The 27,479-nt window shown below is 34.1% G+C and overlaps 1 protein-coding gene across 1 annotated transcript in view; it reads left to right on the forward strand.

The window, feature by feature from the left end:
- ds (dachsous cadherin-related 1) overlaps positions 1-27,479 on the forward strand; it is a 452,538-nt gene that overhangs the window by 381,674 nt on the left and 43,385 nt on the right. The window contains exon 4 of the mRNA XM_088224360.1: positions 4,183-4,674. Within this exon, the coding sequence (XP_088080486.1) occupies positions 4,183-4,674 (492 nt within the window). The remainder of the gene's footprint in view (positions 1-4,182; positions 4,675-27,479) is intronic.

Raw genomic sequence — 27,479 nt, forward strand, 5'->3', positions numbered from 1 at the left:
CATGCAGACCTCCCTTTTTTCATATATTTTCTCATGCACGCACGCTTTGAAATATCCATCTTCAAGTGGATTTAGTGATGCCATGTCTTACTCGGTGTTTCTTATTTTCTACATCCATCTACATTCACATCGTAAATATTTAAACTCGTTCATTCGCTGTCCATTCGCTCTACATGCTCGCTCCAACGCAGCACTCGATACCTACTTAATGAATTCACAGAACCTCTAAGTAAATCCACAGAGATTCTGGTATAAATTTTCGCCAGCACAACTACCAAATGTGTAATGTTATTCACTATTTGGGACTACTGCCCCTTTGTTGTGTCAAAAAATAGACTGAATATTGTATCATTCACATTCAAGGGATTTATCTTAAAAGAAAGACTGTTATTTCATATTTTATCATCATAATGTCTAATATTGATAATCGAGACGGGTTGTGGTCCCGTGAGCAGTGTCGCGGATTCCGGATCAGCAGGTCCGAGGTTCGAACTCTACTCTACTACAACTTGTTTCTCGTTTTTTAACACGGTTATTTACTCTTATTCCACTTTTTAAGCCTTGTATCCTGTTTTTCAAAAAGAATTAGCCTCCTGCGAGGCCGGTCCCCAGATGTACATTCATGAAATTTTGAAAATGTTCAACGAAAATTTTTTAAATACCTAGATCATAAAAACTATAAAACGCTTTGCACTTATTTCGCTTTGCACTTACTTGCACTTACTTCTAAACAAAATGGATTTTTTACCCCTGAAAATAGACGCGCTATATCTTAATTTTGCCATTTATAAAAATTATTAAATAATAAAGTAGACTCTTTTAACCTAATCTCCAAAATTAATCTTAATGTCCTGTTTCGCATGACAAGAAAAAAGTATTTATTCCATCTGCCAGTCTGTAGCACTAACTATGCACAACACTCTTTCCTCTATCTTTCTTGCTTTAACTATAATGCTTTTTTTTCATCTATCGATATATTTAACACGCCCCTTAATTTATTTTAAAAATAAACTCATTCTTTCTGGCTGCGATACGATCCCACTTGCTTTTTAATGATGCTCACACTTACACACACCTGAACACTTACTCCCACACAAATACACACAAACACACCTCTACACTTACTCGCATACAAATACATATAAACACACCCTTTTGTTGTACCACAATTTAATATGTATAATTTTTATTGAGAAACTTCGCTGGTCTGTCTTTAATCTAATATCTTTGGCGGTCTGCCCGGGAGTCGTCTGCATTGGGGTTGGCCGTGCAATGCGATAAAAGGAAGCCATTCTCCTCACATGTGCATATCAATGAATTCTTCTTTGCCTCCCCCATGTAACGACATCTTTGATCTCGCTTATTTCCCTTATCTTCGAGCTCCGTACTCCGTACTCGGAGATTCTTGCCAAATATGCTCCTGAGAATCTTCAATTCTGACACTTGAACGGTTTTTGTAATTGTGGTATCTGCTCTGCATTCGACCCGATACGTCATGATTGGTCATGCGATCAAGTTTTATAGATTTCAATTTTGATTACGTTTTTTTATGTATAAAGAAAATTAAATATTTGGGTGAAACATGGGAACGCAAATTCTACTAATATTTCGTTGTAACAATTATTGTGATTCTGAAAAGATATAAAACGATTATTCTAATATCGTTTTAATCAAATTATTTACGTGAGAAAGTGTTGATTGATTACTTGAAATGTCTGCGAAAGTTAATTGTATGCTGCATATATATGTAGAACTATAATTTTCAAAATAATTCATATGCCTATATTTATTTCATCTCGTCACGAACTCCAAATTAAAAGTACCTAGCTCGCTCTACATAGATGAAACAAACATGGATAGATTATTTAAAGAATAATATTTAATGATGTGCACGGCAACACTTTCAATAAATCGCGGTTTGCCATATTATACCCATTTACTATTTTTTTCGAAATCTACGTCATCAAAACGTGATGTTCCTTATTGATTACACCGTGGTGCTCTAGAAACTAGAAACCCAGGAGAAGGTGCGCTTCCACTATTACTCTGGAAATCTCTAGTACGATTTGAGCCATTTTGTCGTCACTATTTTCGTGAGAAATAGTCTTTTTCTGTGATTTATTCGTTTCGCAAATTCATTCGTATCGTATGAGAGAAAACGAGAGCGAAAAACGATTTTAATTGCGTTAGAGTAAAATGGATATATGACGAACGAACGAACTTACGAACTTAAGAAGAAAATGAAATTAATATAAAAGCAATATAGCTATTTCTAATAACGCGGTCCATACTCAATGTATTCAACTAGAATTAAGTACGTCGTAATTTCACTTTCTCAATTATAATTTCCATACCGCGACAGCTCAGAGGATCTTCCGTCTTCCGTATCGTTACATCACAATTTTCTCGTTACAATCAAATTATGTTGTGAAAATTTCACTTTTAATCTAATAAAAACCAAATTTGTCGCAACAGAGAGGGAAAACATTTTTGAGATGCGAATATGGAAGCCTAGGCATTTTCAAGACTTACGACTTGTCGTTGGTAGGTTTTAATGGTTACTATACAGACTGTGTAACATTTTATCTTTTGCCTATTCTTGTTTACAAACATTTCGACAAATTTGAAATATTGTAAATAGATTTTTTTAAATTCAGGCTTTGCTAAGTGAGTGAAATAATTCAGTCAGACGTCAGACGAAAAAAAAATATGTTTAATCACAGGCAAAATGGTGAACGTTTCAGTGTGTGAAGTGCTCACTTTAATCAGCCAATGACAGGTCGAAAGCCCTGTAAATGCCAAAATTTGCATATTCCTTTCTCAGTCTCTGTTTTATTACGTAAATCTACATAACTCCCTGGGAGGTGAGATGAAGTCCATGGCTACAATTTGTACAAAGTTAAAATACTGTTAATTATTTTAAAAGCGTCTTAGTTTGAGCAATCTCTTATAAAATTAAAACTGTGTGAGTAAAAAAATCACTTAGGAATTTACACTTAGTATCTAGATATTCAATTCTACGATTCCGCATAATTACAGTATTTTATTCACATTCTTTCCACACGCCTATTGTCATTTTTATGTTCGAACATAAAACATACGAATGGTCTTTTGTTACCCGTATGCACACGCCAATATATTATTAGAATATTCAAATGCCTATTGTTTTCACAATTTCTGTTCACATAGCTATATACAGTATAAAGCAGCAAGTTTGATTTATACAATGAAGGAGAAGCGTCAATCTCTGTTGTTTTTTTCATGTTTTTTTCTTATTTTTCTCGATACCCGCTGCTGGCTGCACGGGAAGTTCACCCTATAGGATGCAACTTTGTTTACGTCATGAATCATCAGAATCTACACGCGATATTTTAGCCCAGACTTTTACAACGATATTGTTGCCATAAAAGTCACGTGTAAAATATCACGACTGGATGATGATGGAATAAACATTCTTTAATCTTTCGTTATTTCATTATTGATGATTAGAAAAAAGAAATTGCTATTTTTTTGGTTGTAAAGTGATAAAAACTATTTATTATTGTTATTGAAAAAAACTTGTGAAAATCATTTGTTCATGGAACCGTCAAAAGTCATTTCTAATATTTGAGTACATTATAACGTGTTAGGTAGGTAAAGCGAAACTCAAATTATCCCGATGAATGAGTGCCATGTTTGATTGATTTTAAAATAATAATTAAGCAAATTAGAATCACATTATAAACTAACTTAAACATGTCCTCCAAAGTTTATTGTTCATTAAACCAAAATAAAAAACGTTTCTAAATTTACAAATTAAGATTTAAATAACTCCCTAGGGAGAAAATCCAGCCTGTCTGCAAACATAAAGAAATACTCAAAACATCGTTAAAATATTTCGTTAATTTTTTGCTTCCTGATAATGATGTGGATATTTAGCGATCCGGGTGGCTGGAGTTCGGATAAACGGAGTTCAGCTGTACTTTATTTTGTTGAATACCCTTGCATAGTCACTTTTATTTTAAGCAAACTTATCCTCGTGTTCTTAGACGTGGGGGTGACAACCAAAAACATGGCTGAATTGACTTCAATATAATGTACAATTGTTATGGAAAAAACAAACATACACTTATGCATATTTATCAAAGTGTTAAGTCTTCCACTGTATTTGTTATAGAATTAATGGAATTTTTGTATTCGCAGGTGGTCTCTCAACAACCGCAATGGTGAAGATTCAACTATCAGACGTGAACGACAACCGACCAATATTCTACCCTCGGGAGTACAACGTCTCGTTACGGGAGGGCGGCGCAGGCGGCGGCGCTTCCGCCACGACGCCCGTTATAGCCGTCGCGGCGACCGACGCCGACTCCGGCCGCCTGGGCGTCGTCACGTACCGCCTCGTCGCCGGCAACGACGGCGGCGTCTTCAGGATAGACAGAGCCACGGGAGAACTCTTCGTCAGCCGGCCGGGGATGCTCTCTTCCCGGTCTCAGCCCATGCACAAGCTGAACGTCTCGGCAACTGACGGAGGGGGATCCAGATCGGACTCCGACGCTGAAGTTTTCGTCAGCGTTGTGGACTCCGCGCAGAGACCGACTATCTTCGTCAGACCGAGATACCATTACAAAGTCAGGGAGGATGTGCCGCTTGGAACGCTGGTGGGGACAGTCAAGGCTACCGGTGTGGACATGAGTGAGTACATAATCTCTAATTAAACATTTCTCTTCGCCGTTTATTGTGAAATCTAATCGTAGTCTCTGCCTGTTACAAGACCCATAAAATTGTATTGCGCTACCCGCATTAATCATTACACATGAGAGTTGTTCTAAGCACTAAACTATCTTAAAATATATTGTATTGCACACATGAAGTATGTAGTTTTCCTTTGACAGAAATTTATTGATGAACACAATAATATTAGTATTATGGATGTGTCGCCGCCCGATAGTTTATTCAGTTACACAACGGAGCAGTTAGGCTACTCATCAAATGCCGGCATTCAACTGAATAGTTAGGCCGTTCGTTGAATGGATTAAGATTACTCAACGTCCAACGTGTTGACTGGCTGTAAGCTAGCCCTTTGGAAACGGCCAAACCAAAAGCCGCCGGGTTAGGTTAGGATAGGCTGGGCTAAGTTTTTTTTACTTATCTTATTAAGTTAAGTCAAGGATTAATTATAAAGTCAAATTAATTATCAAGTTAATAAAAAAAAAACTTTTTTTATATGGTTAAACTTAACCCAGCCAATCCTAACCTAACCTGACTTTACATTACAGTTGAACGTTGTTATGCAGAAAGCGGCCAGCCATAGTAAAGTGAAACTGAGATAATGGCACTTTTATCATAATAGTGAATAATCAAATCTACATTATGACATGTTTTTGACTCTGACAAATTATAAACAATGAAAACATTAGTTTTTTTAATATTAATTACAAGAATCTAATTATGTACTTGACCAGTTTTAATGATTTTTAAAGTCCCGTAAGATTTCTATCGTGTTGCGGGTTGCAAATTGAGAAATGCCGTTTTTGTGATCGACACTATTTTCAAACAAACAAACAAACAAACCATCACGCCGTTTCCCCGTAAGGGTAGGCAGAGAGGATAGAACGCCACAACACTCTATCTTTGCATACAGATCTCGCTTCCTCTACATTCATACATCTTCTCATGCACGCGCGCCGATTATTCCGACTTTTGACATGTCCATATTTAAGTATTTGTTGGATTTGGTCATGCCATGTCTTTCTCGGTCTTCCTCTATTTCTGCATCCATCAACATTCGCATTGTAAATATTCTTAGCCGTTCTCTCGCTGTCCATTCGTTCTACATGTCCAAACCAGCGCAGAGCTCCTTTCTTGATTTTGTCGATAATGCTTGTCTCAGCCTTACATAATGTACGGATCTCAACATTTGTGCATTTATCGTACATAGTTTTACCACACATTCGCCTGAGAGATCGCATTTCGACAGCATTCAGCTTACTTTCATCCCTGTTTTTCCAAGTCCATACTTCGCTCCCATACATCAGGGATGGGACCAGGACTCCGTTGTGAACTGCCAATTTTGCCTCTTGTGACAACCATTTATTTGCCAAGGTCGATTTAAGTGCACCGTTCACTCTGTTCCCGGCACTCACCCTCCTTTCAATATCTTTCTCAGTCATTCCATCCCTAGTGAACATACTTCCCAGATACACAAATTCCTCTACTTGTTTTAGTATAACTCCATTCACAGTTATTTCACATTTAGTCATACTTTCATTTCTTTCAAAAACCATCACATTCGATTTATCGACATTCATCAGCAAATCTTGCATACATCGTAGACTACAGAATGTGATTATTATAATTTTTTGTATGAATGCGGTCTGGCTGTTTTTAGCAGAACATAGAATAGAACTTACTGCACCCGATAACACCAATATTTTTTTTTTCTGAATTGTGGACTGGCTGCTTTCTGCATAACTACGTTCAGTTATCATTCTTGTATTCAAATTAAAGAGGCTAAGCGACGTTCAGCCCCTTCTCTAAACATTCATTCAATGAATGGCCTAGCCATTCAGTTGAATGCCGGCATTTATTGAGCCTAGTCGCTCAGTTGAATGACGGATTTCACTATTCGGGAGCGACAGATGCACTAAAAGTAAATTTGTACGCCATCCAGTACCGGGATTGGCACACTTCCATCGAAACTTGTTCCCCGGTTCATCAGCAAGAGTGTTGCGCACCGCGCCGTGGGGCGAATCCGAATAAGTTGTAAATCTGACACACATAGCTAAAATGTCCTTGTTTATGTGCCGGCGCGGCGTACGAAAGTTCCAAACATCTGTTGTGACGTGCGCGATGTATGACGGTATGAGGTAGGTATCCCAGCGAGCCAATATATTGTAAGGATACAGAAAACACGATATCACGCCCATGCGTTATTTATTAGAGTTCGCCCGCTCCGGCTAAAGATGCTTTAATTAAAAATTTGAATTGATATCTGTGTATAACTCGAAAATAAATTGATTTTGAATTGATCCCCGATTCTTTCTTTAATTGCGTTCGGGATAAACGTGAAACAAATCTTTAAACTGGACCGATTCTCATTGCAGGCGATGTTAATGGGCTCCGAACGCCCGTATTATCACTTTAATCAATTTATGATATATGCACATAACTCCAGTGGGTACCCCCGAGACCGTCGCGTCGGTCCCACCTTTCTCTCTTACGCGGTGTTACGAAACAACAGCCTCCATAAAGCCGAGTAATCATTTTATTTTCCGCTCTTGTTACATTATGTTAGCTAAAGTTTAACATGAAATCATTTTAATCATCTCTGTAAACGCCTCATTTGCTCACAGTCGATTGCTTTCTGATTCATCTTGAAATATATCATTTTACATGTATCTTCTGAACTTTGTAATTTAATTGACTATGCTTTGGTTTCATGAACGAATTTTAATAATTCAAATAATCAATCAAATAAATTTTTTCGTTGATTTACGTAGTATTAACGTTTCGTGTTTAATTTCTGGATGCGTTGTAGAAAATTTGCATTATTTTTCATATCTGAATGTTTTGTGATATTCGATAATCGTTAATATCGAAATAAATTTTAATGACAATTTCTTCATTCCAAAAAAGTATTTTCTTATTTATTTGTGTTTATTTAAGTGCATGTTTTTATTACACATCACTTTATTTAACAAAAAATCCCACATGGCTATGGACTGTGCGTGAGTATACTAAATCTAGAATAGATTATGAAATGTATGATGTAGATGTATATATAAATGTTAAAAATAGAGAGAATGTGTGGTAAAACGATGTATGATAGGTGCACAAATGTCGAGATCCGTGAAGTGTGTAAGGCTGAGACATGCATTATTGACAGAATTAAGAAAGGGGTGCTGCGTTGGTTTGGACATGTAGAGCGAATGGACAGCGAAAGAACGGCTAAAAGGATCTACGATGCAAATGTTGATGGATGCAGAAAACGAGGAAGACCGAGAAAGACATGGCACGATCAAGTCCATCAAATACTTGAAGATGGACATGTCAAAAGTAGGAATAATCGGCGTGCGTGCATAAGAAGATGTATGAATGTAGAGGAAGCGAGGTCTGTATGCCAAGATAGAGTCTTATGGCGTTCTATCCTCTCTGCCTACCCCTACGGGGAAACGGCGTGATGGTTTGTTGTTGTTGTTGTTGTTAAAAATAGAGACATAAAATTGAAATTAATGTTCCGTTCAGGTTTTTTTTCAAATACTAGTTAGTAATTGGAAAATAAAAGAATAAGAAAAAGATGTAGAGACAAAGAAATCAAAGTATATAATTAAATCAAGAAAAATTACAAAAGCAAAGAAAACGATTATCTAGAAAAAAAATCATTGAAATTTATTATTCTCTATCACGTCTTTAATTTTAGAGTTATAAAGTTTAGGGGCAAAGATATTGGCGTGTGTCATTTTTAACATGTTTTACTTTTATATCAATATACTATAAAATACCTATATCGTATTTTGCGGACGATAAGACGCAACCCAAAATGTATCTATCAATTTTTAGAAATAAATGTGTTTTGAACGATAAGACGCACCTCAATGTTTTGTTGAATTTTCAGAATAAAAACGTGCGTCTTATGGTCTGAAAAATACGTTAATTTTGGCATCGATCAACTTATCCATACCTAATTCGCAACACTTCTGGTCGTCGTTTTTTATGCACAAAATGTCAGTTCCGAGGTGTTTACTTGAAATTTAACTTGCTTTTTGAACTCTGTATGTAGTTGTAAATATAAAACTGAGTAAGTTACACGTGTATCAGATTTCTTTCGTTTGTTTTATTTCCTTTCGTGCGCATGCCCTTGCTAAGTTAAGAATTAAACTAACCGAGGCTTACCGGTCCATCAATTTCTGTAGGGTCTCCCAATAACCCTCTTAGACCCAAGTAATTTTTTCCCAAAAGGTATTTGTCATAAACGCTGATATTCCTTCGATATATAAATAAATATTCAAAACATAACGAGGAAATTCAGTGCTACGGGAAATTGGTAATAAAAAATGTTTTCTTAGACGCATTAAAAATTAATGCATTAATTGTATAGCGAAGTTTCTTGAAAATGTAAGAAAAAATTAAAAAAACTACATTTTAATTAAAATTAACTATTTCACAAGTTCTTTCAAGTCAACCAATGATAGAGTGTTATGATAAATTTCCTGTTTCTGGGAAGCCTTACAAAACTCACCGACTAGAACATGTGACGTCACTGGCAGAGTAATTTCAAAATTACAAAACTAGCCTAACATAGCGCTTATACGATAAATACATAAAAATATTAAAAAAAAACCTTATTTGGCTAAGTTTGATGGTTAATTGACATATTTTTTTTGGAAAACCACTGAATTTTCTGTGATGTGAGTGTAATTAGTGTCTTGGCGAAGAGACAGGGACGTCTCAAAATCAGTTGACAAGGCAGTAATTATTTTATAAACCTACTTGTTAGCGAAACTATTTACTATAAAAATAGTTATCACCGATAGAATTGATTTAATTAACATAATTTGTAGTCAGTAATTTGTAGCCATGGAAAGATCCATGCTTGGTATAAGCCTAAGAGATAAAAGAAGAAATGAAGAAATTAGGAACAGAACCAGAATAACGGACATTATGGATCGCGTAGCAGGACTGAAGTGGCAACGGGCAGGATACGTTGCTAAACAAGATCCCACAAGATGGACCCCTAAAATTTTAAGACGAAGACCTTGGGAGAATAAGCGAAGCGTTGGAAGTCCTCAAAAAAGATGGTCCGACGACATAGCTGCTGTAGGTGGTAAAAATTGGCTCCAAATAGCAACCGACCGAGAAAAATGGAAGAATATGGACAGAAGGCTGAAGAAGAAGAAGTACTCTGTAAACTAATATTTAGTTCGAAATTAAATTGAAACAGAACTTTTGAACACTTGAGGATAAAATTACATCAGATGACAAGTAACAAATAATTTATTTTGTTGATTATAAAGACGATAATAAAGGTATTTTAAACAATTGTAGATATATTGTAGAAAGCGTTTTCATTTAACGATTTTACTAGTTTTTTTTTAGTTTTGTCCGCCTCGCAGTTTAATTAATGGTCAGCGCGTTCAACTACCATGCAAGAGGTCTCATGGTTGACATAAATGATTTATTTTAGAATGTGTTTTTAAAGAATATTTCGTGGTACCTTTATTGGCACCTGAAGCGTACGACTGATCATCTACCTTTTCTGTGACGAAAAAATTCGAGATACCCTGTGGTCGGTGTCCCAATGCACTACTAGATGCGGAAAAGCAATTATGATGATGATGCGTTAAAAAAAAAAATTATTTGCCATTTTTGCATACAACTAAAAAAATGAATACGTCATACCATTGGTGCTGTTCAAAAACTTTATATTTTTAGTGTTAATAATATATTGCACTCCCTGGAGTTTAAAAAAATAAAATAATATCGAATTTTATTTAATTTAAATACAAATATTTATTTACAACATTATTTTGACAATACATAATAATACTATAAATTTAACCCAATCTAATATAGTAACAAAACATGTATTATTTACATTATTAAATTATCACCATCGTTCCATTTCCGCACCTAATGATGCATAGGGCACTACATTGGTACACCAACCTAAAATAGCTAGTCTTTGAGAGTTACTTGATTTTCATAGGTACGAAGGTTTTCACGGTCACTGTTATCAATTTGTTTCTTTTTTGGGTTATACCGTGTGTTGGATTTGTTCCGACGTTTTGGCTACCATTGCAGGAGCCATCTTCAAGGTAAACTGAGTGTTTTGTAGAAAACAAGTATGTGTTTAAGTACTAGTAATTTGTACCGTGTCGCAGTCGGCAGTAGGCACATTTCTATTAATTTTTGTAATTTTTAGTGCTGGGAACCATGTTGAGTTTAATTTCAGCCCGTCGTCTTTGTTTATTTTATTTGGGTGTCTGTGTATTTCAATTGCCTCTTTTATTATTCGTGCACTGTAATTACTGGGTTTATGCAAAATTTTCGGTTTTAAGGCTAAAAAATGTCTGGTGTCTATAAAGTGTTCCGCTATTGCAGATTTGTCAGGATGCCCAAGTTTACACGCTCTTTTTTGAAGATGGCTCCTGCAACGGTAGCCGAAATGTCGGAACAAATCTAACACACACGGTATCACCCAAAAAATAAACAAATTGTTTTATTTGATTTTCGTTTTTACGTTTATCTATCTTCTGAGGTTTTATTATTTTTTAATGATTTCTTTTGACACGATTTCTTCATCTACAGCATGTACACGGCTAGACAAGGGTTAATGTGGCCGTTCATTTCGGGCGGGTGTAATTCCGCGATGTGGTCTGAGCACGACACTAAGCCATCCGTAAATGAAACATCGTGATTGATTTAACTCTGCAGATCTCGCGACCTGCATTCTGCAGGTATATTTAGCTCCCCGCACATACCTAGAAACAATTGCATACAGAGATGATGTATTGCACCTTCAATAAACAACGTCATTCTGCCCCTTCCGATTCGTGAGCATGGGGGTTATATCGACTGTGTCCTGAACCTTGCAATTAAATTTATAACAAAAGAATAACGTAACAATTTATTTATTTATTCATACTTTTACAATTTTGTTTTTTTTTTCATACAGAATAATGTTCCCTCACTGGGGTGTCCCGTGCCGAGGGAAGCATTTTACAATAAATATAAAGAAACACATAATATTTAAAATCAAACCTACTTTAGTACCTTGAATTATATAAGGACATTCAATCTATCTAATATTCACATTCGTTTGAAAATGCCCTAACAAGGCGAAACTTATAAATATAAAGGAGCCTGCTTAACGTAAACAGCCTATACTGTTTTATATAATCTAAAATGGTTTTCATTTATATTATATTTTCATTTTATTTCTAGTATTTAATTGACGTCCACTCTTTATTCCCCGTATGCATATTTTTTTCTAAAATTGAATTCCCAAATACTTCATCAATAAAATAGTGTTAAATATTTTTTAAAGTAGGCATATTACTGAAAACAAAAATAGAAATAAGGCTGCCATTAAAAAAAAACGAAATCCCAAAATTGCATTTTGTATGTCGATTTAAACATGTATGAAGAGATGCCTGAATTTATGAAGGATGAAAATAGTTTCAATGAATTTAAAAATAAATGTTATGTTTACTGTAAGATCATTTAAATAGATGTGTTATTCATGTAGGTTTAAATATTAGTTAACATACTATAATATAAGCTAACTGAAGAAAAAAAGCATAACAAATATAAAAAAGTCGTAATTGAGTAATGTAAATAATTTGATACGAGGCATATAATATAAAATAAACGCATATATTTTGTATGTGAAACAGCATTTTTTTAACACTACTGTATTCATGTTCCTACTGCCTGAGAGATATACGAGTAGGCTCCGTTATAACACAATAAGCCCGCGGCTGATGGCTTTCCGACATTCAAATGCGACCAGAGTCTGTACTGTCGCCTTGATCATTAAAACCCCTGACATTTTGGGAAAAACAGCTTGACAGAAGACGCAGGATAAGTGCGACAGTTCGATGCATGTCCAGAACCTACCCGGGACTCGTATCACGAAGAGACGGAAATAAATTTACCGAGATTTGTCGATATAGCATACTTGAATTTCCCCCATTCCTATTTATTTATTAAAAATTTCAGGTACAAAAAATATATACACCCTAGCAATCTTCCAGCCAACCAAAAAACTGACTGGTCTAAAGAAAAATGTTTTTTTTTTAGACCAGTCAGGGGGGAGGGGTGAAATAGTTGTCAACAATAATTCTAACAAACTCAAAACATTGTTAATAAATACACATATTTATTTTTTATTAACAGCTGCTTTTTAGTGAGCCGATACGACTCGGTGGGTACAATCTGGTAAAGATCCTTATAAATAAAATTGCTTAAGATCCTGTCCTTGGTTCGATTACTTACTGGGTGGACGTAATAATAATCTTTTTTGTGGTTTTCTGCTGCAATATTTCATTATTCCTGGACTGGTACCTGAAGCGTATGTCTGATCACCCTATCATCGATATGACAAATATGAACCAGATACGCGGCAATGATTAAATGTAGTGGTTTTCTTTTGTTTATATACTATCTCACTAGGCCAAAAAAATATATATATTCTTATGGATCATGTTATGCGCTAAATTTTTTTAATATTTGTAATTATGAAATCACTCCATGTGTGACGTCACAGGTTTTCCTCAGTGAGCCCCGCTGATTGGTAAATTGACTTCCCGTAAACCGGAAATCTATACAAGTGACGTCGTTCAAAGAAGTTCGGCCTTATTTAAATATTTTTTATTACTTTTTCATACATTTTCATGACACTTTGGAGTACAATTTAATGCTCTAATTTTTACCGCTTGTAAATTTTTTTTACATCCAATTTTCGGTTGCACTGAACTTCTTCATTGTAGTACTAATGAACCGTCCTTTTCATCACTGGGTGCTGTTTGGTGAATGATGATGATGGTGAAGATATTTTCAACAAATATCGCTAAATCTCTTATCGGCTCACTTTAATTGTAGACCAGGAGTCACTGCCCGAATCGTGAATATTATTACGCAAATGAAGGACCACTCCGCGCCGGATACGTTCTGCCACAATTTATTTTGTCCTTGCATTTTGGTGGATCGGCATTCAAATATTATACAAAAGCCCCCTTCCAGACCTTAACATTTCCTCTACTCTGACATCTCGTTATCCAGACTGTATCGTCCGCATTTCTTCAGCAAACTTTTCTCTAAAAATAACGTACTTAAATAATGTATTTTTCATCCTCTATCAGTCGGTGTAATTAGGAAGTTCAGTGGTTTTTTAAATTTGTTATATTTGTTGATAGACTATCAAACTATACCCAAATAAAAATATTTTTTTAAATTCATGTATCGTATTATAAGCGCTAAAGTTTTGTAATTTTGAAATTACTCCGCCTTTGACATGACAAACTTTCTTCTTTGAGTCCTGCCGATTGGTGAATTGGCTTCCCGTAAACCGGATATCTATCGAACACTGTATCATTGGTTGATTCGTTAGAACTTGCGACGCAGTTTAAAGTAATTCATTTATAGTTTTAGTTCATATACATTATCGAGAAACTTCGCAATTCAATTAAATGCTTTAATTTTTACATATTTTTATATTCACGTTCCTGAAGCGGTTAACTTCCTAATTATCTATAAAATTGATTAAACACCTGAAGATACTAATAAAAAATACTTGAAATGTGAGAGGCTTAATATTTTTTAAGGCATTTCTAATAAAAAATATAGGTACTACAGTTTTACATACTAAAATACAACCTTTCGACCCGCAAATTACGCCTTTTGAAATTTATAGTGAACTTAGGTACGTTGGTACTCATAAAGATCGAGTATTGAAATAAAATTTGTTTTTTGATTGAAAAGTAATAGATTGAATAAAATAGCTAAATCTTAAATTTTCGTTACAGAAAAAAACAAGAATTTTTAATCACGCAAATTTTGTAGTATTTTTCCTAAATTTTATGTTAAATCGTGCTGATTTGTAATAATTAATTAATAAAATAATTTGTTAAAATATTTTATTTCAAACCTTTTTAAATGAAATCAAGTTTTTTTCTTTTTTTTTAAGAAAAACGTTTTGGTTGTAAATATTTCATTTCATCAGTGTGTTTTTAGCTAAATTTTAATGTTCATATCGGCCATTCGACGGCATTTATAGGTATCACTCTCATAGTAATAATTTACTAGAGAAACCTTATAGCTTATTGCATAGAATACAAGTGTTTCAATTATATTTTTCTCCGTTTGGGCGACTCTATTAGCCAGTGGTGTGTAAATCTAACCCATCTTCTATTTCTATAGTAAATTACAATGAACATCTATGGAGAATTTTCACTAACAAACTTAAATGTGTTATCAAATAAATCCCTTCTTAATTTGTAATCTATAACGCGACGTTCTTAAAATGTTTTTTGAAAAGATAATGATGACTCGGGTGTTGAAATAATGTAAAGCATTTTGTTAATGTATGAACGCACACCTGCGAATCCAAAATGCTTCTAATTCGTCGGTGAACACGATAAAATTAATAATGATATCAATTTGGTTATTTGTAGGTACGCGGCACTTTCGATTGCTTACTCCTCCCCATTTAGCTTAATTACTCTTTTGTGGACAGGAAATGATAATTATACCAAATCTCCAAAACAAGATTATTTTTTTTATCCCTAGTACTTATATTTGAATAACAGATTTCATTGTGCGACTTATGTAATTTACATAAATATACATTAATTTTTTTATTGTTGAAATACTTACTTTTTAAATCTACATAATTATGTTAAAGCGACGCCGACGTATCTAGATAATTGGTCCTTTGAACAGATTAATGCAAAACTCTGTACTGTTGTAATACAAATATTGTTTAAAAATGACAGCTTTGATTGTCAATCGCTCATATACTATGTTTGAACATTTGTTGCGCACCAAAAATCTCTATTTACAACTTCATGTATTCCTGATTTATGAGGGAATTTAAAAATTGTATGTTTAAACATTGCATTGGCAGAAGGGTGACTGTTGCACAGTGAGTAGTTTCAAGTCAAAAGTTTATTTTAACACTTTGTATACATATACAGTTTATATACATATAAGGGCGGGCATATTGCCTTAAGGTGATTTCTTCCTACCTATCCAATACGTTCAGTTTGAGAAAATTACAAGCACGTGGACTTATTGAATCTTAGAATAGACGAAAATTAAAAACAAAGATTATGATAATAAAAAAAATTAAAAAATTAAAACTATATTATGAAGAAAGGAGAGGGGATGGGAAGGAAAGAAAAATGATAAAGGAACAACTGAAATTTTTAGATAGTGACATTTCTATCTTGACTTAAATGTAAATAAAGAAGGGATCTCTAACCAAGTTCTGTTGATGCGCCGACTTTTATTTTATTTATTTATTTAAATTTATATTATCGAATAGGTTTTATACCTTTGTTAGAAGGTCTGTCAGTATTTTTATGCTCTTATATTTTTAATGGCAAAGAACTTCAATTGTCAATAATGTAAAACCGAAATTTCCTTACGAAAATGTGTAAATTTGTATGAAAATTTGAATCATCTTGATTTGTCCCTTAAACGTAATCATACACGTTAAAAAAATCTAAATTTCCAACAATGAAAATAGGATTTTATTTTCAAAACAGTGAGGAAATTCAATGTTTTTTTTTATTTGTTAATAGACTATTAAACTAAGGCACAAACTTCAAATTTTATATTTCGTATTATCAGCGCCACGATTTTTTAAAGTTTTGTATTTCTGAAATAACTCCGCGTGTGACGTCAGAGGTTCTTTTACGGTTATTCTCGATCAGTTTTTCCTATTGGTTCATCTACGGCAAGCAAACCGGAAATGTTCCATAACTCTCATATCAAATGTTGATTCATATGAACCTCTGACGTCATTCAAAGTAGTTTGATTTTAAAAAAATGCTTTTTATTATTTTTTTCGTACATTTTCAGTAAACTTTGCAGTACAATTTAATGCTTTATTTTTTACCGCGCGCAAGAAAACATTTATAATATCCAATTTCCCGTAGGGTTGAAGTTCCTCATTGAAGGATACTCTCAATTTCCTATTGTAATTCGGGCCTTGGAAATAATCTTCATAATTTCTCTATTAGAGTCCAGTGGTGGATAGAGCACTGGTACTCCAATTGTAACGTATCTTAAACATGGAAGGTAAGGTCAAGTCTTTTGCTTCAGGTGCTAGTCCAGGAACAACAAAATATTACAATGAAGAACCGCCTTTAAGTTCTGTATTTCACGTCCACGAGAGTAGCCATCGAGTCGAAAACACTCGTCCAGAGTTCTGGTCCTATTTCGCGCACATTTCTATGTCATTCACCTGGACGTAGACAAAACATTCCTTTAGTTAATTATTAACATTGCAGAAAATGCTATACTTAACAAAATAATCCTAAAATACTCGTACTTAATGATAACTATGTCCCGGTTTCGATTTTGGTTAACCTGATCTATTTATTTAAGAGGTGGTTTTTCACTGAACTGTTTAATGTACCGATCACACTGTCTTATCGCGGATACACTGCGATTGAATGCTAAAAATAAATCAAAACCAAAATTGATTTTATTTCTCAAGGTGTCTACGCTTCTCTAACAAAATGCCAATTAATATCAAGCTTTGTCAATAATTCGATAAATTTTTTTTGTTAATCACAATGCGTTTGTAAAAGGCATTGACAAAACGGCCTGGCAACGAATTGAATTTTTTCTTTATTATAAAATTGTGAAGTTGAATTGTAAAAGCATAATTTATTGTCGTTTGCGGGAGATTCTATGATGAATCTTACGAGAAAAACAAATTGAAATTGGGACATGAATCTGGGGCCCTTAATTTCCAGATGAGAATGGTGATGTCGATGTTACCTCGAAGTTTCAAAGCAACGCGACAATTTTAATTCTCAATTTTAACTGTTAAATTTTCAAGTGAGGCCAGTCTTTCGTCTCTTCGGGAAGAGTTGTAAGACTGCTCGACAGGAAGTGGCGGAGCGGTAGCAGGGGCGGGTGGGGGGGCAAGGGGGTCATGTGACAGGAGAATTGGTGGGGCGACGGTAGAGGGGAAGGGGGAGGCGTCCTGGCCACGGAGACGTCGATCGTCAGGATTCGGCAGTGCAATAAATTCAACGACCAACTGATGACCAAGAAGTGATGTAGCTTCGGATAGCTAATTCCAGTGACGGAAAAAATACGGTAGAAATATTTACTGCCATAGATTACTTCGTGACGAAACAGGAGAGCATAACTCTCGTGTGGCTATGATGTCATATAAGTCTACATGGAATACAGGACATGATATTATTATGAGGAAGTTCTGTGTTTTTATTTATTTTTTATTTATTAACAGACGATCAAACTAACTCAAAAATGTTATATTTTTATTTTTATGTATCGTATGGTTCAGCGGTATGATTTTTTTAAGTTTTATACTTTTGAAATTACTCCGCCATGCCAGTGACGTCACCTATTTTCGTCTGTGAGTTACCGGAAACCGAAAATGTATCACAACACTATCATTAGTTGATTCGGAAGAACTTGAAACGTAATTAATAGTTCATTTAAATTTATTTTCGTACATTCATGAGAAATTTCGCCGTACAATGAAACGCTCTATTTTTTACCGCGTGGAAAAATAATTTTTCAAATCCAATTTCCCCTAGCATTGAACTTCCTTATTCTATTATTATTACAAATTATGGAAAGTTGATTTTTCTTATTTCTGTGCCATGTGAGGTCCCCCGACGTTGGCGATCACTCTAGAGTAGGGATTTCGTTCCTGCGCCGACTGGAGCAGCTCCTTAACCCTGCGCACTCCTGTCCAGTCGCGCATGTTTTTCCTCAGGATACCTGTGGCATTTCAACTCCAAGTTTTTCCTCGATCTTCTCCATCGTGATTGGCTGTAGAAGCGCTTATTTACTTCCGCGCTTGTTATGGCCCAGATATGCGAGCTTTCTCTGTTTTATTGAGGACAGTAGTTCTTTTTCGGCCCTGGCTCGTCTCAACTCCTCCACGTCGGTTACCAAACCTGACCACGGGATGCTCAGCATTCTCCGCTGAAGCCACATTTCAAAAGCTTCTAATCGGTTCATGGAGTTGAATTTGATAGTTCATGTTTCAACCCCGTAGAGCAGCATTGACCCCACATAGGACTTAACCAACCTCTGTCTCAGTTTAAAAAAATATATAAAGACAAGACAGTATAAACGCGTTAAATTTTTGTTTTTAAATGCTTGTATTTGTCATATTTTCCTTAATGTAACACAACGTTTTAACTCCTTTTCCAGGGTGAATTTTTAGCACAGTATTTTAAGATTCGGCCTCGTAGTGCAATGGTCAGCGCGTTAGCCTGCCATGCAAGAGGTCTCAGGTTCGATTCCCGACATGGTTGATATGAAATATTTATTTAAAAGGGTGTTTTCACAATATAATATTTTATAGTCCCTGGACTGGTACCTGAAGCGTAAGACTGTTCATCTTACCTTCATGTAACAAAAATGATCAAGATACGCTTCTATTTGTGTACCAATGCAGTGCTCTATGCACCATTAGGTGCGGAAATGCAGGAATGTGATGTTGATTTTAAAGTTAATCAAAAGAGATAGGGAAGCTTATTTGATCAGGGAATGTACAGTAGAACTTATGACTTTTACATAATATTTGTGTGATTTGAACTGTCACTTGCTGGTTTGAGGGGTCACTTTACTTCCATAAAATATCTCCATTTTGTCTATTTTTAACGTCTGTATTTGTCCAATTTTTAAAAAAAATATTCATTTTAGTGATGTAACTAATACATAAATACGACAGGTTTGAAAAACTTTTTTAACAGGGAAATTAAAAATGTTTATAAGACTTTCGGCATGACATTTGCCGCGGATCACTATGCACACTAAATTATATTTCCCTTCTGCCTAATTTTATCATTGTTATTGCATTATTGAGATTTCATAACGTCGCGGAACAAAAACTTTGATATAACCCATTAGACCTAAATTCTATAACATATAAGCAGTACACGAGATATATCAGCAAACGCTACCTGCCTTTAACTAATAATAATAATAATAATATAAATGATTAAGTAACTAACACGAAATAAAAGCACGTGTTTCTTGTAATATAGGCCAAACTGTTTTTATTAAATTATTTTCAGTTAGTCAGTATTATAAAAATAATTAAGTGACAGCAGCTGCTCAATGAAAGTAAACGATAAAATATTTAATCCAGAAAAATAATAATTAAAAATTTGTATTGGTTTAAGTTGTTTATTTCATATAATTACTATGACAAAGTGAATTTCAAAAACATATTTACTTTGTGAAAAAAATATACCTAAATAAAAACGATGAAATAAACTTGGCAACTATTCTCATTTATCCTTTTAAAAATGTGTCCTAAATAATAAGTAAAATTGAATGCAAAATATCTAATCAGATGTATTTTCAAAAAATTTTTTGTTGTAAATTTATAAACAAATATTATCAGCTGTGAAAGCCTTTCCTTAAATGATGTTTTACAAAGTTGAATCTCGAAAAAAAAAACTAACCTTTCTTCAATATTATTTAAATTGGAAAAAAAATAATTATTGCATATTTATTAATAATAAATCAAGAGTGTGTTATTGGATTCTGCCGTTAATCTTAAAACCTGCCAAAATATAAGTTATAAACCCTTAAGATTTCGTTTTAAAATGTTTCGTCAAATTGAATTATTTTACGATTATTTGCAAAGGAAAGTATCCCCCGGGGGAATATTCTCTCCAACGGGGTATTTGTATTATTTTTTAAACGAAAATCGTGAATCTGCTAAAGTGCTGAATGAATCATATATATTTAATTTTGCGTTGGAAGCGTAGAGATTATCAGAACATCTCGTCAGGCTGTACTCAACCACTGGAGGTAATTGAAAACACATTTATTTTATGCTTCAATTGATCAAGTTAAAAATGAGTTACAGTTTACCCTTTCCGACCGGACCTAATATATGTGGAAATACAAAATATTTTATATAAATGAAATTATTATTATTATTTCGAATAATTTGTTTTTTTTCAGTCTTTTATATTTAAGTCTACTTTGGCTCTGATGTCAAATAAGTCTACATAAAATACAAGACGTCAAGTCAAACACAGACAAAGAAGTTGTATTATGCTACCGGCCTATTTTTTTTTCGTTTTTATAAGTGATGGAAAATAGAGCAGTACGTATATTTTTTAATTGATTTAAAATTGCAATTGTTTACAAATTCGCGAACCTATTATGGCGTTTTAGGCTATGCCCGTGTTAAGCCATAATATTTTTCAAAAATCTTTTAAAAATATTTCGTCCTTTGCTTAATCTTTTTAGCAGTATTTTAAGACTTAAGTCATTATTCAACATTCGTTTGAATAAATGGTTAGTTTTATACTTATAAATTTTAAGACAAAGTTCATGAAATACGTTTTATTATCTTGTAAGTTGTAAGATCAATTCATTCTTCTGAAATATAAATTTATAACTTAAAAGTGTTTGAAAAGACGGCAAGAATTCGCTCCTAAACAAGCAAGCTATCCAAAAGCCAACTGTTAAGCAGAAAAATATCAACCTAAAAACTGCCGGCAACCAACGTAATAAAAACATATTTTTATTATAAGCATTTAGGTTTGATATATAATGAAATAGGTCTTAAAATTAGCATTTGTTTGAATAAAAACCCGGTCTGAAAGGGTTGAGACTTTAGACAAGTGAGTTAAATCCATTTTTGACTCAATGAATTTACCGAATAGCATAATGGGTTTAAGACGTAGACTTTTTTTTCCAAAATATTTAAAATAATCATTAGCAGTTTTTGTTTAAAAAAATCCTTTTTTACACAATCAGTCAAATATGTTTCATCAATATACATTTTTTTAATATTTTAAGCTGTAATTTTTAGGTGTTATTATGAATATATATATATATTTATATATATATATATGTCTACATATTTTTAATAATAGTAATATTCAGATCTTTAATATGAAATCGGATATAAAATACGAAGAAATTCGAAAAATATAAATTAAACAGAAATGTTGAATATGTTTTTTATTACTTTCGCCACCGACCGCCCTTCGCTACTGAAGTTTATTCGCGAACTCTCGACATACACAGCAATGAATTCCGAATACAATAGTAGCTTTTGGGGAGAAATATTCTCCGAAGGGACTCAGTTATACGTACTTCTGTAATATGCTCTTCCAGAACCTTCGTTAGAGTAACGATTGGCCTCGAAAAGAGGAAAGGCAAAAGTAATATGAACATTTAACAAAATTCTTCGAGGAATCAAGGTCCATAGTCGAAAGGCACGTTCAATGCAGTATTTTGCGGTGTTTATAATTTAAGAATAAAGCAGAAAAAGATTTTATTTATTTGATTTTTTGCACAATTTTATTTGTGCTCTGGCAAGCTTATTGCCAAATGGCGATTTCTTCCAATCAATATCAAAGATATTTTTTATTTTTTAGTTTCAATAGATAATAAAATAGATATAGCGGCATAATATATGTCTTATAAAATTAGTTTAATAACTAGTCTTTAATAGGAAAAGGAGAGTAAAAGGGGAAGAAGGGAGGGGAGTTTAAAGAGGTACGAAACGTTTATTCAAGAGTGATTTAAACAAATTTCCAAATCCACAGTCAAGCGGCATTTTTTGCTTTTTTTCTAACCAATCTACACGGTTATTGAATATTATTTTATGGATTGGGGTACAAATAGTAAATTAATCAACAACTGTTAAACTACCATACGGTGTGTTTCGAAAATATAAAAGTGTAAGGGAGAGATTGTGGATGGGAATAAGGAAGTTCAGCCCTACGGGAAATTGGATACAAACATGTTTTTTATGCGCAGTAAAAATTAGAGCATTAAGTTGGACGGAAAAGTTTTTTGAATATGTACGAAAAAAAATTAAAAACTACTTTGAACGACGTCACTACTTCATTTGAATCAACCGATGATAAGGGAATTCAACGGATCAATCGGAAGAATCGACCGAGAAGAAGCGGAAGAGAACTTGAGACGTCACACGCGCAGTCATTTCATAAACACAAAACAAATAAATAAATAGTCTATTGACAAATAAAAAAATAAAACCACTGAACTTCTTCATTAAGAATGTAAACGAAGAAGTATGACATCTAATAAGCGTTGAAATTGTTCTCAAAAGCGTAGTGGATCGTAAGGACTATATAGTACAGTAAATATTGTATTTGATTAAATAATTACTGTAATTTTTTATTATCATTATTTAATTAATGTTCATCAATTTCTTAATTATTATCAGTTTAAAATCTGAAAACTTGAAACTCAAACACACACAAAATGGTTACATAAAATAATTTAATTAAATGAAGCGATTAATTTTGATACATTGTGGCTTATTTATTACCTAATATATGTTCGTACATACGTTTGATCCAATCAACTGATAATTGAAGATTACTCGATTTCATTACAGCATTACTGCCGTCCGCATTTCTGGAATGTCGTTCAATTTGCGAATCGAAAGTCCGTAAGGTGAATTTATATTTCGCTACATAGGTTTTCTATTTGCTCCTTGGTTCGAGCAAAAACGTGGAAAAAAACAACACCTTATCCAGAACGACGGGAACATCTTAATGAAAACTGCAGCTACAAATGCGCTGTTCAGAGCCGGTGCATGTTTAATTTAGATTATTGCCCGCTGATGTACATTGCGTAGCGAAAGGGAATGAATACGGGTATTATTCAGTGTTTGTATTTATGCGCTATCGAGCGTCGCATCGTTGAGAGGGATTGTATAATGATATTGGATGTCGGAGACGTACGCCAGGGCGGGTGTAGATGGCTATCGAGGGGTCTAGGATCACTCGTGGCATGTCGCGGATCGTGATCACTGAGCGACAATTAGACTCTGACGCTTCCCAAATAGGGACGCCGCGCTCGCCCCTGGATCTTCGTTCCCCCTAGCACCGCACTGGGCAGCTTTTCGGCTGCCGTATGCTCCTGGCCCTGTCTCGTTTCCCTCATTGTCTTGTCCGTTCTGCCCAATGTCACATGTTCGATACTTTCCCCCATTGTGGGACCATCTTAAGTCCTTTTTTATTATTTTATGAACACACGCGCGCTCCGAGTTCGCCTTCATTAGCCGCCCGGGCGGACATTAAAAAAGCATTTTTTATGTTCGGCGCGCTCTCTCGCGGTGACCGGGCAGATGAAACGCCACGGCGATTATCGGAGTACGATCTTTCGATTTGTTTCAATGTGATCTCGATATTTTGTAATTAAATACGACTACTGACAAGAGACATTACATGCCGGTTATTTATTCCGTTGTAATGTTAAGTAGCCGAGCACATTTGCAAGCGCACCTATATGTACTCGTATCTACATACTGCAAACTGCGCCGCCTTCACAGCGAACGGTGCGGAGCAACACCCGTACTGTGTGCCGTGGCATCGGACTTTATTTTTCCCAATTGTTTTACACTACAAATACTCACTAATTCCTATCTCGTAATACTGCGCTAATACTTTAAGCAAAGTGGCATTCTAGGAAAATATTTAAGAAAAATAACAAATAATATCAGTTTTGAAAAGAAATTTAAAAATTTGGTTGACAGACATTGGAAGTAAGGAATCGGAGAATTTATTGAAGATAGTAATCTAAATATTATGCTATCCCACTGAATCATATATAAATTTATTGTATTTTCGCATGTGCATATATATCGTGTATGAATGTGTGTATATATATGTATATGTATGTATATGTGTGTATATATGTATGTATGTGTATATGTATGTACGAAGTATGTATGCTTTATATTTGTGTATTTAATTGTATTTTTACATTTAATGTAAACTAAATTTTTTTTTCTTTTCTTCTCTTTTGGGCTATAACTGTTTTTTTTTTATTTCTTCAATATAGTTTTTTTTATTTATAGGAAAAATATTCGTAAACCATATTTGCCGCAACAAATCGGTTTCTTAGAACAGGCATTTGCCCATATAGGAACCGATTGCAACATTAGGCGTATTAATATTTCTGGCTTGCCGACCCTTCATATACTGAGCCTACTCCTAGTACTAGCAGAATTTTGCCAGAGTGTTTTTTGTGCCATTTCGTAACATTGTATGTATAAACTAATAAATAAATAAAAATAAATAAATAAATAAATATTTACAAACAGTTTTGAAAGAAGGGGAAATAAGCATATTTAGTTAAGGATTTTGACTGATGTTTAAGTATATGTTCATTTATAAAAAAAGAAAAATAAATGTATAAATAAATACATGTCAAGTATATTTATAAACGTACGACTAAATATTTGTTTTTTTTTTTACTTTTTAAAATGAAATTTTTTATATATTTTGGTTTTGGTTGAGAACCCCTGAGCTCTTATCAGGAGACAGTTAGTTTTATTCCTAGGGCATTTAATGTACATTGCAACAATACCAACAAATCAATGATTTATGATTTTTGCTTTTGCGAATATACCGCGTTATCTTTATTTTTATTATTTTTCTACCTTAGTATGTGAAGTAATCAAATCCCAAAGTTATTATATAGAACATTTATAAAACAACTGTGTAATATGTATAGATATATTGTTATTATATTATTTCATAATTTTGTAATAAAACACTGTATGTTAATTATATTTATGTTTATGTTTATAAAAGGAATTTGTGCCGTGTATACAGTAATACATAAATAAATATTGTATTCAAAATAAAGAAGGGACTTCCTTTAAGAAACCATAAATAATATATTTGATTAATTATATATTTTATAATGTAACCTCAGTACACAACTGCCATTTTTTACCCTTCACATTTTTCAGCTGTATGGGATAGAATAATTTTTAAATATATTCATCTTCATAATTATTTTCATACAAAAATATTTTAAGCGCAGTATTTGAATACGTGTTCAAAACAGAGGCAAGTTTGCGTGCGTTCGTACGAATATTATCCTATTGAATAAAATTAATTTATGTGTGAATTGTGCATTATTTAAAGCGTTAAGATAGAAGATAGGAATCTTCCATTTGGTAGGATTATCTCGGCATCTCTGAATAATTCAGAATTCGATATGAAAACATCTGGTCAAATGGTGAAATGCATCGCAAATGACCATTCCGCGGACTAAACTCGTTTTAATTGAATATGATCCGAACCGGGTAGTCTTCTCGTGAATGCGATAATCTACGAGCGCGGAACCCAATGAACACTTAATAGACTAAACGAAGGTGGCTTTTATGCAAATATGTCGGAATGCTTATCTCGCTGCGTTGTGCAGACGGGAGGCCGGGGAATATTGATTCCAATCGCTTGACATAACCCACCAGAGAAGGCTATACGAGTACACACCATGCACCATACACCCGAGAGACTGAATTTAATGCCCAATAACTTCAAATTACGATTAATATTGTATCTCTGTCATGAGAAAATAAATAATTAAGCTTATCTATTTACAATAATGTTGAAATCAATATCCTATCCTGCTATTTATTGCAATTAATTGCCCTGTTTTGATAGTAAAGCTTACATTGATACTATTATAATAAATATAAAACTCGTGAATTTATCTACGTTTATTATCAGCAAAAACATTCGTGCGAAGCAGTGCATTTATATAAAGACAAATTAATAAAAAAAATCGTAGGTACGTTACACATGTTCAATTCTTTTGAGATGTGCACGTCAAAGATTTAAAACATTGTTTTTTTTATGGTTTGGTCGATTTCTTTATCTTCCGTATCCAACGAACGCAGACGAAAAAAATGACTAAAGAGTCTCTTAATTCGATTCGATTCGTTTAATTTAATTTATTTGGGCCGTGGATCGTCGCTAGATGTTTTTTAATCAATTTCATAATGCGTCTTCATCGACGCCCTGCTCCTAATTCTTCCGGTACACACGTCGAGGTTCACCAACGCCGTAATTAAATTTAGATTTAATATCAGAATGTAATAAGAAAATTTAAAAGAATCGGCAATTCGCTTTATTTACATCGCTGATCTTGCTACGTGGAACATAGACCTTGTGTTGGGAGGAGATATTATTGTAGTAGAGCCCCGTCGAGAGTGCCGAACAAAGAACTGATAATTAAAATTATCTGGTGCCGAGCGGGACCACATGCGGTGATATTTTCCGTCTGTCATCCTCGTGTCATCCCTCTCTTACTCCCGGAGCCGTAAGTCATCACCTCGGCCCGAGTATACCTTTCTCCGTCACCTGTCCCGTACAATCGCACGGATAGATGGAGCAGCTCCGTCGAGAGATTAGGAAATCCGTGTTGTGTTCCTTGTACCGACGCGACGTATCGTCCACTGCATGGTTTTCGTCACATAGAGACGTGAATATAGCGCAAGTTACTCGCAGCAGACCGGGGCCACGAGAGTTTACCCATCAATACTGCCTAACATCTAAGCGATGTAAAAAATCCTACTCATTATGTTTGCCATTAAGAGTAATTACTAACCACCGCTTGTCCAACATAAGGTAAAGTTTTACCGCTTTGAATATCTGTTATTCAAACAGTCGAACAAAGAGGACTAGAACAAAAAAATCCAGATGGATGTTCTTTTTTCATTGAATGATTACAGGTATCGGTATTTCTGTCTTTACGATAAATGTATCACAGAGTAAATTATATTTTAATGATAACGCGAAGATGTGAAAACCATCGAAGCAATGATGTTTAAATAATACGCTTGGTATTTAACTACTCGCATATCGGAGTAATCGGTGTATGAAGATGTTAGAGCCTGAAAAGCCGTACTTTGATTTAAAACGCGCTCAGCAATTTTATTCTGTTGTATTTTACGTCACAAATAGTACTGCGGG

This window comes from Micrasema longulum, unplaced genomic scaffold (genome assembly GCF_059751315.1).
Source record: "Micrasema longulum isolate JH-2025_06_02 unplaced genomic scaffold, ASM5975131v1 h1tg000280l, whole genome shotgun sequence".
In the NCBI taxonomy this organism is placed as follows: Eukaryota; Metazoa; Arthropoda; class Insecta; order Trichoptera; family Brachycentridae; genus Micrasema; species Micrasema longulum.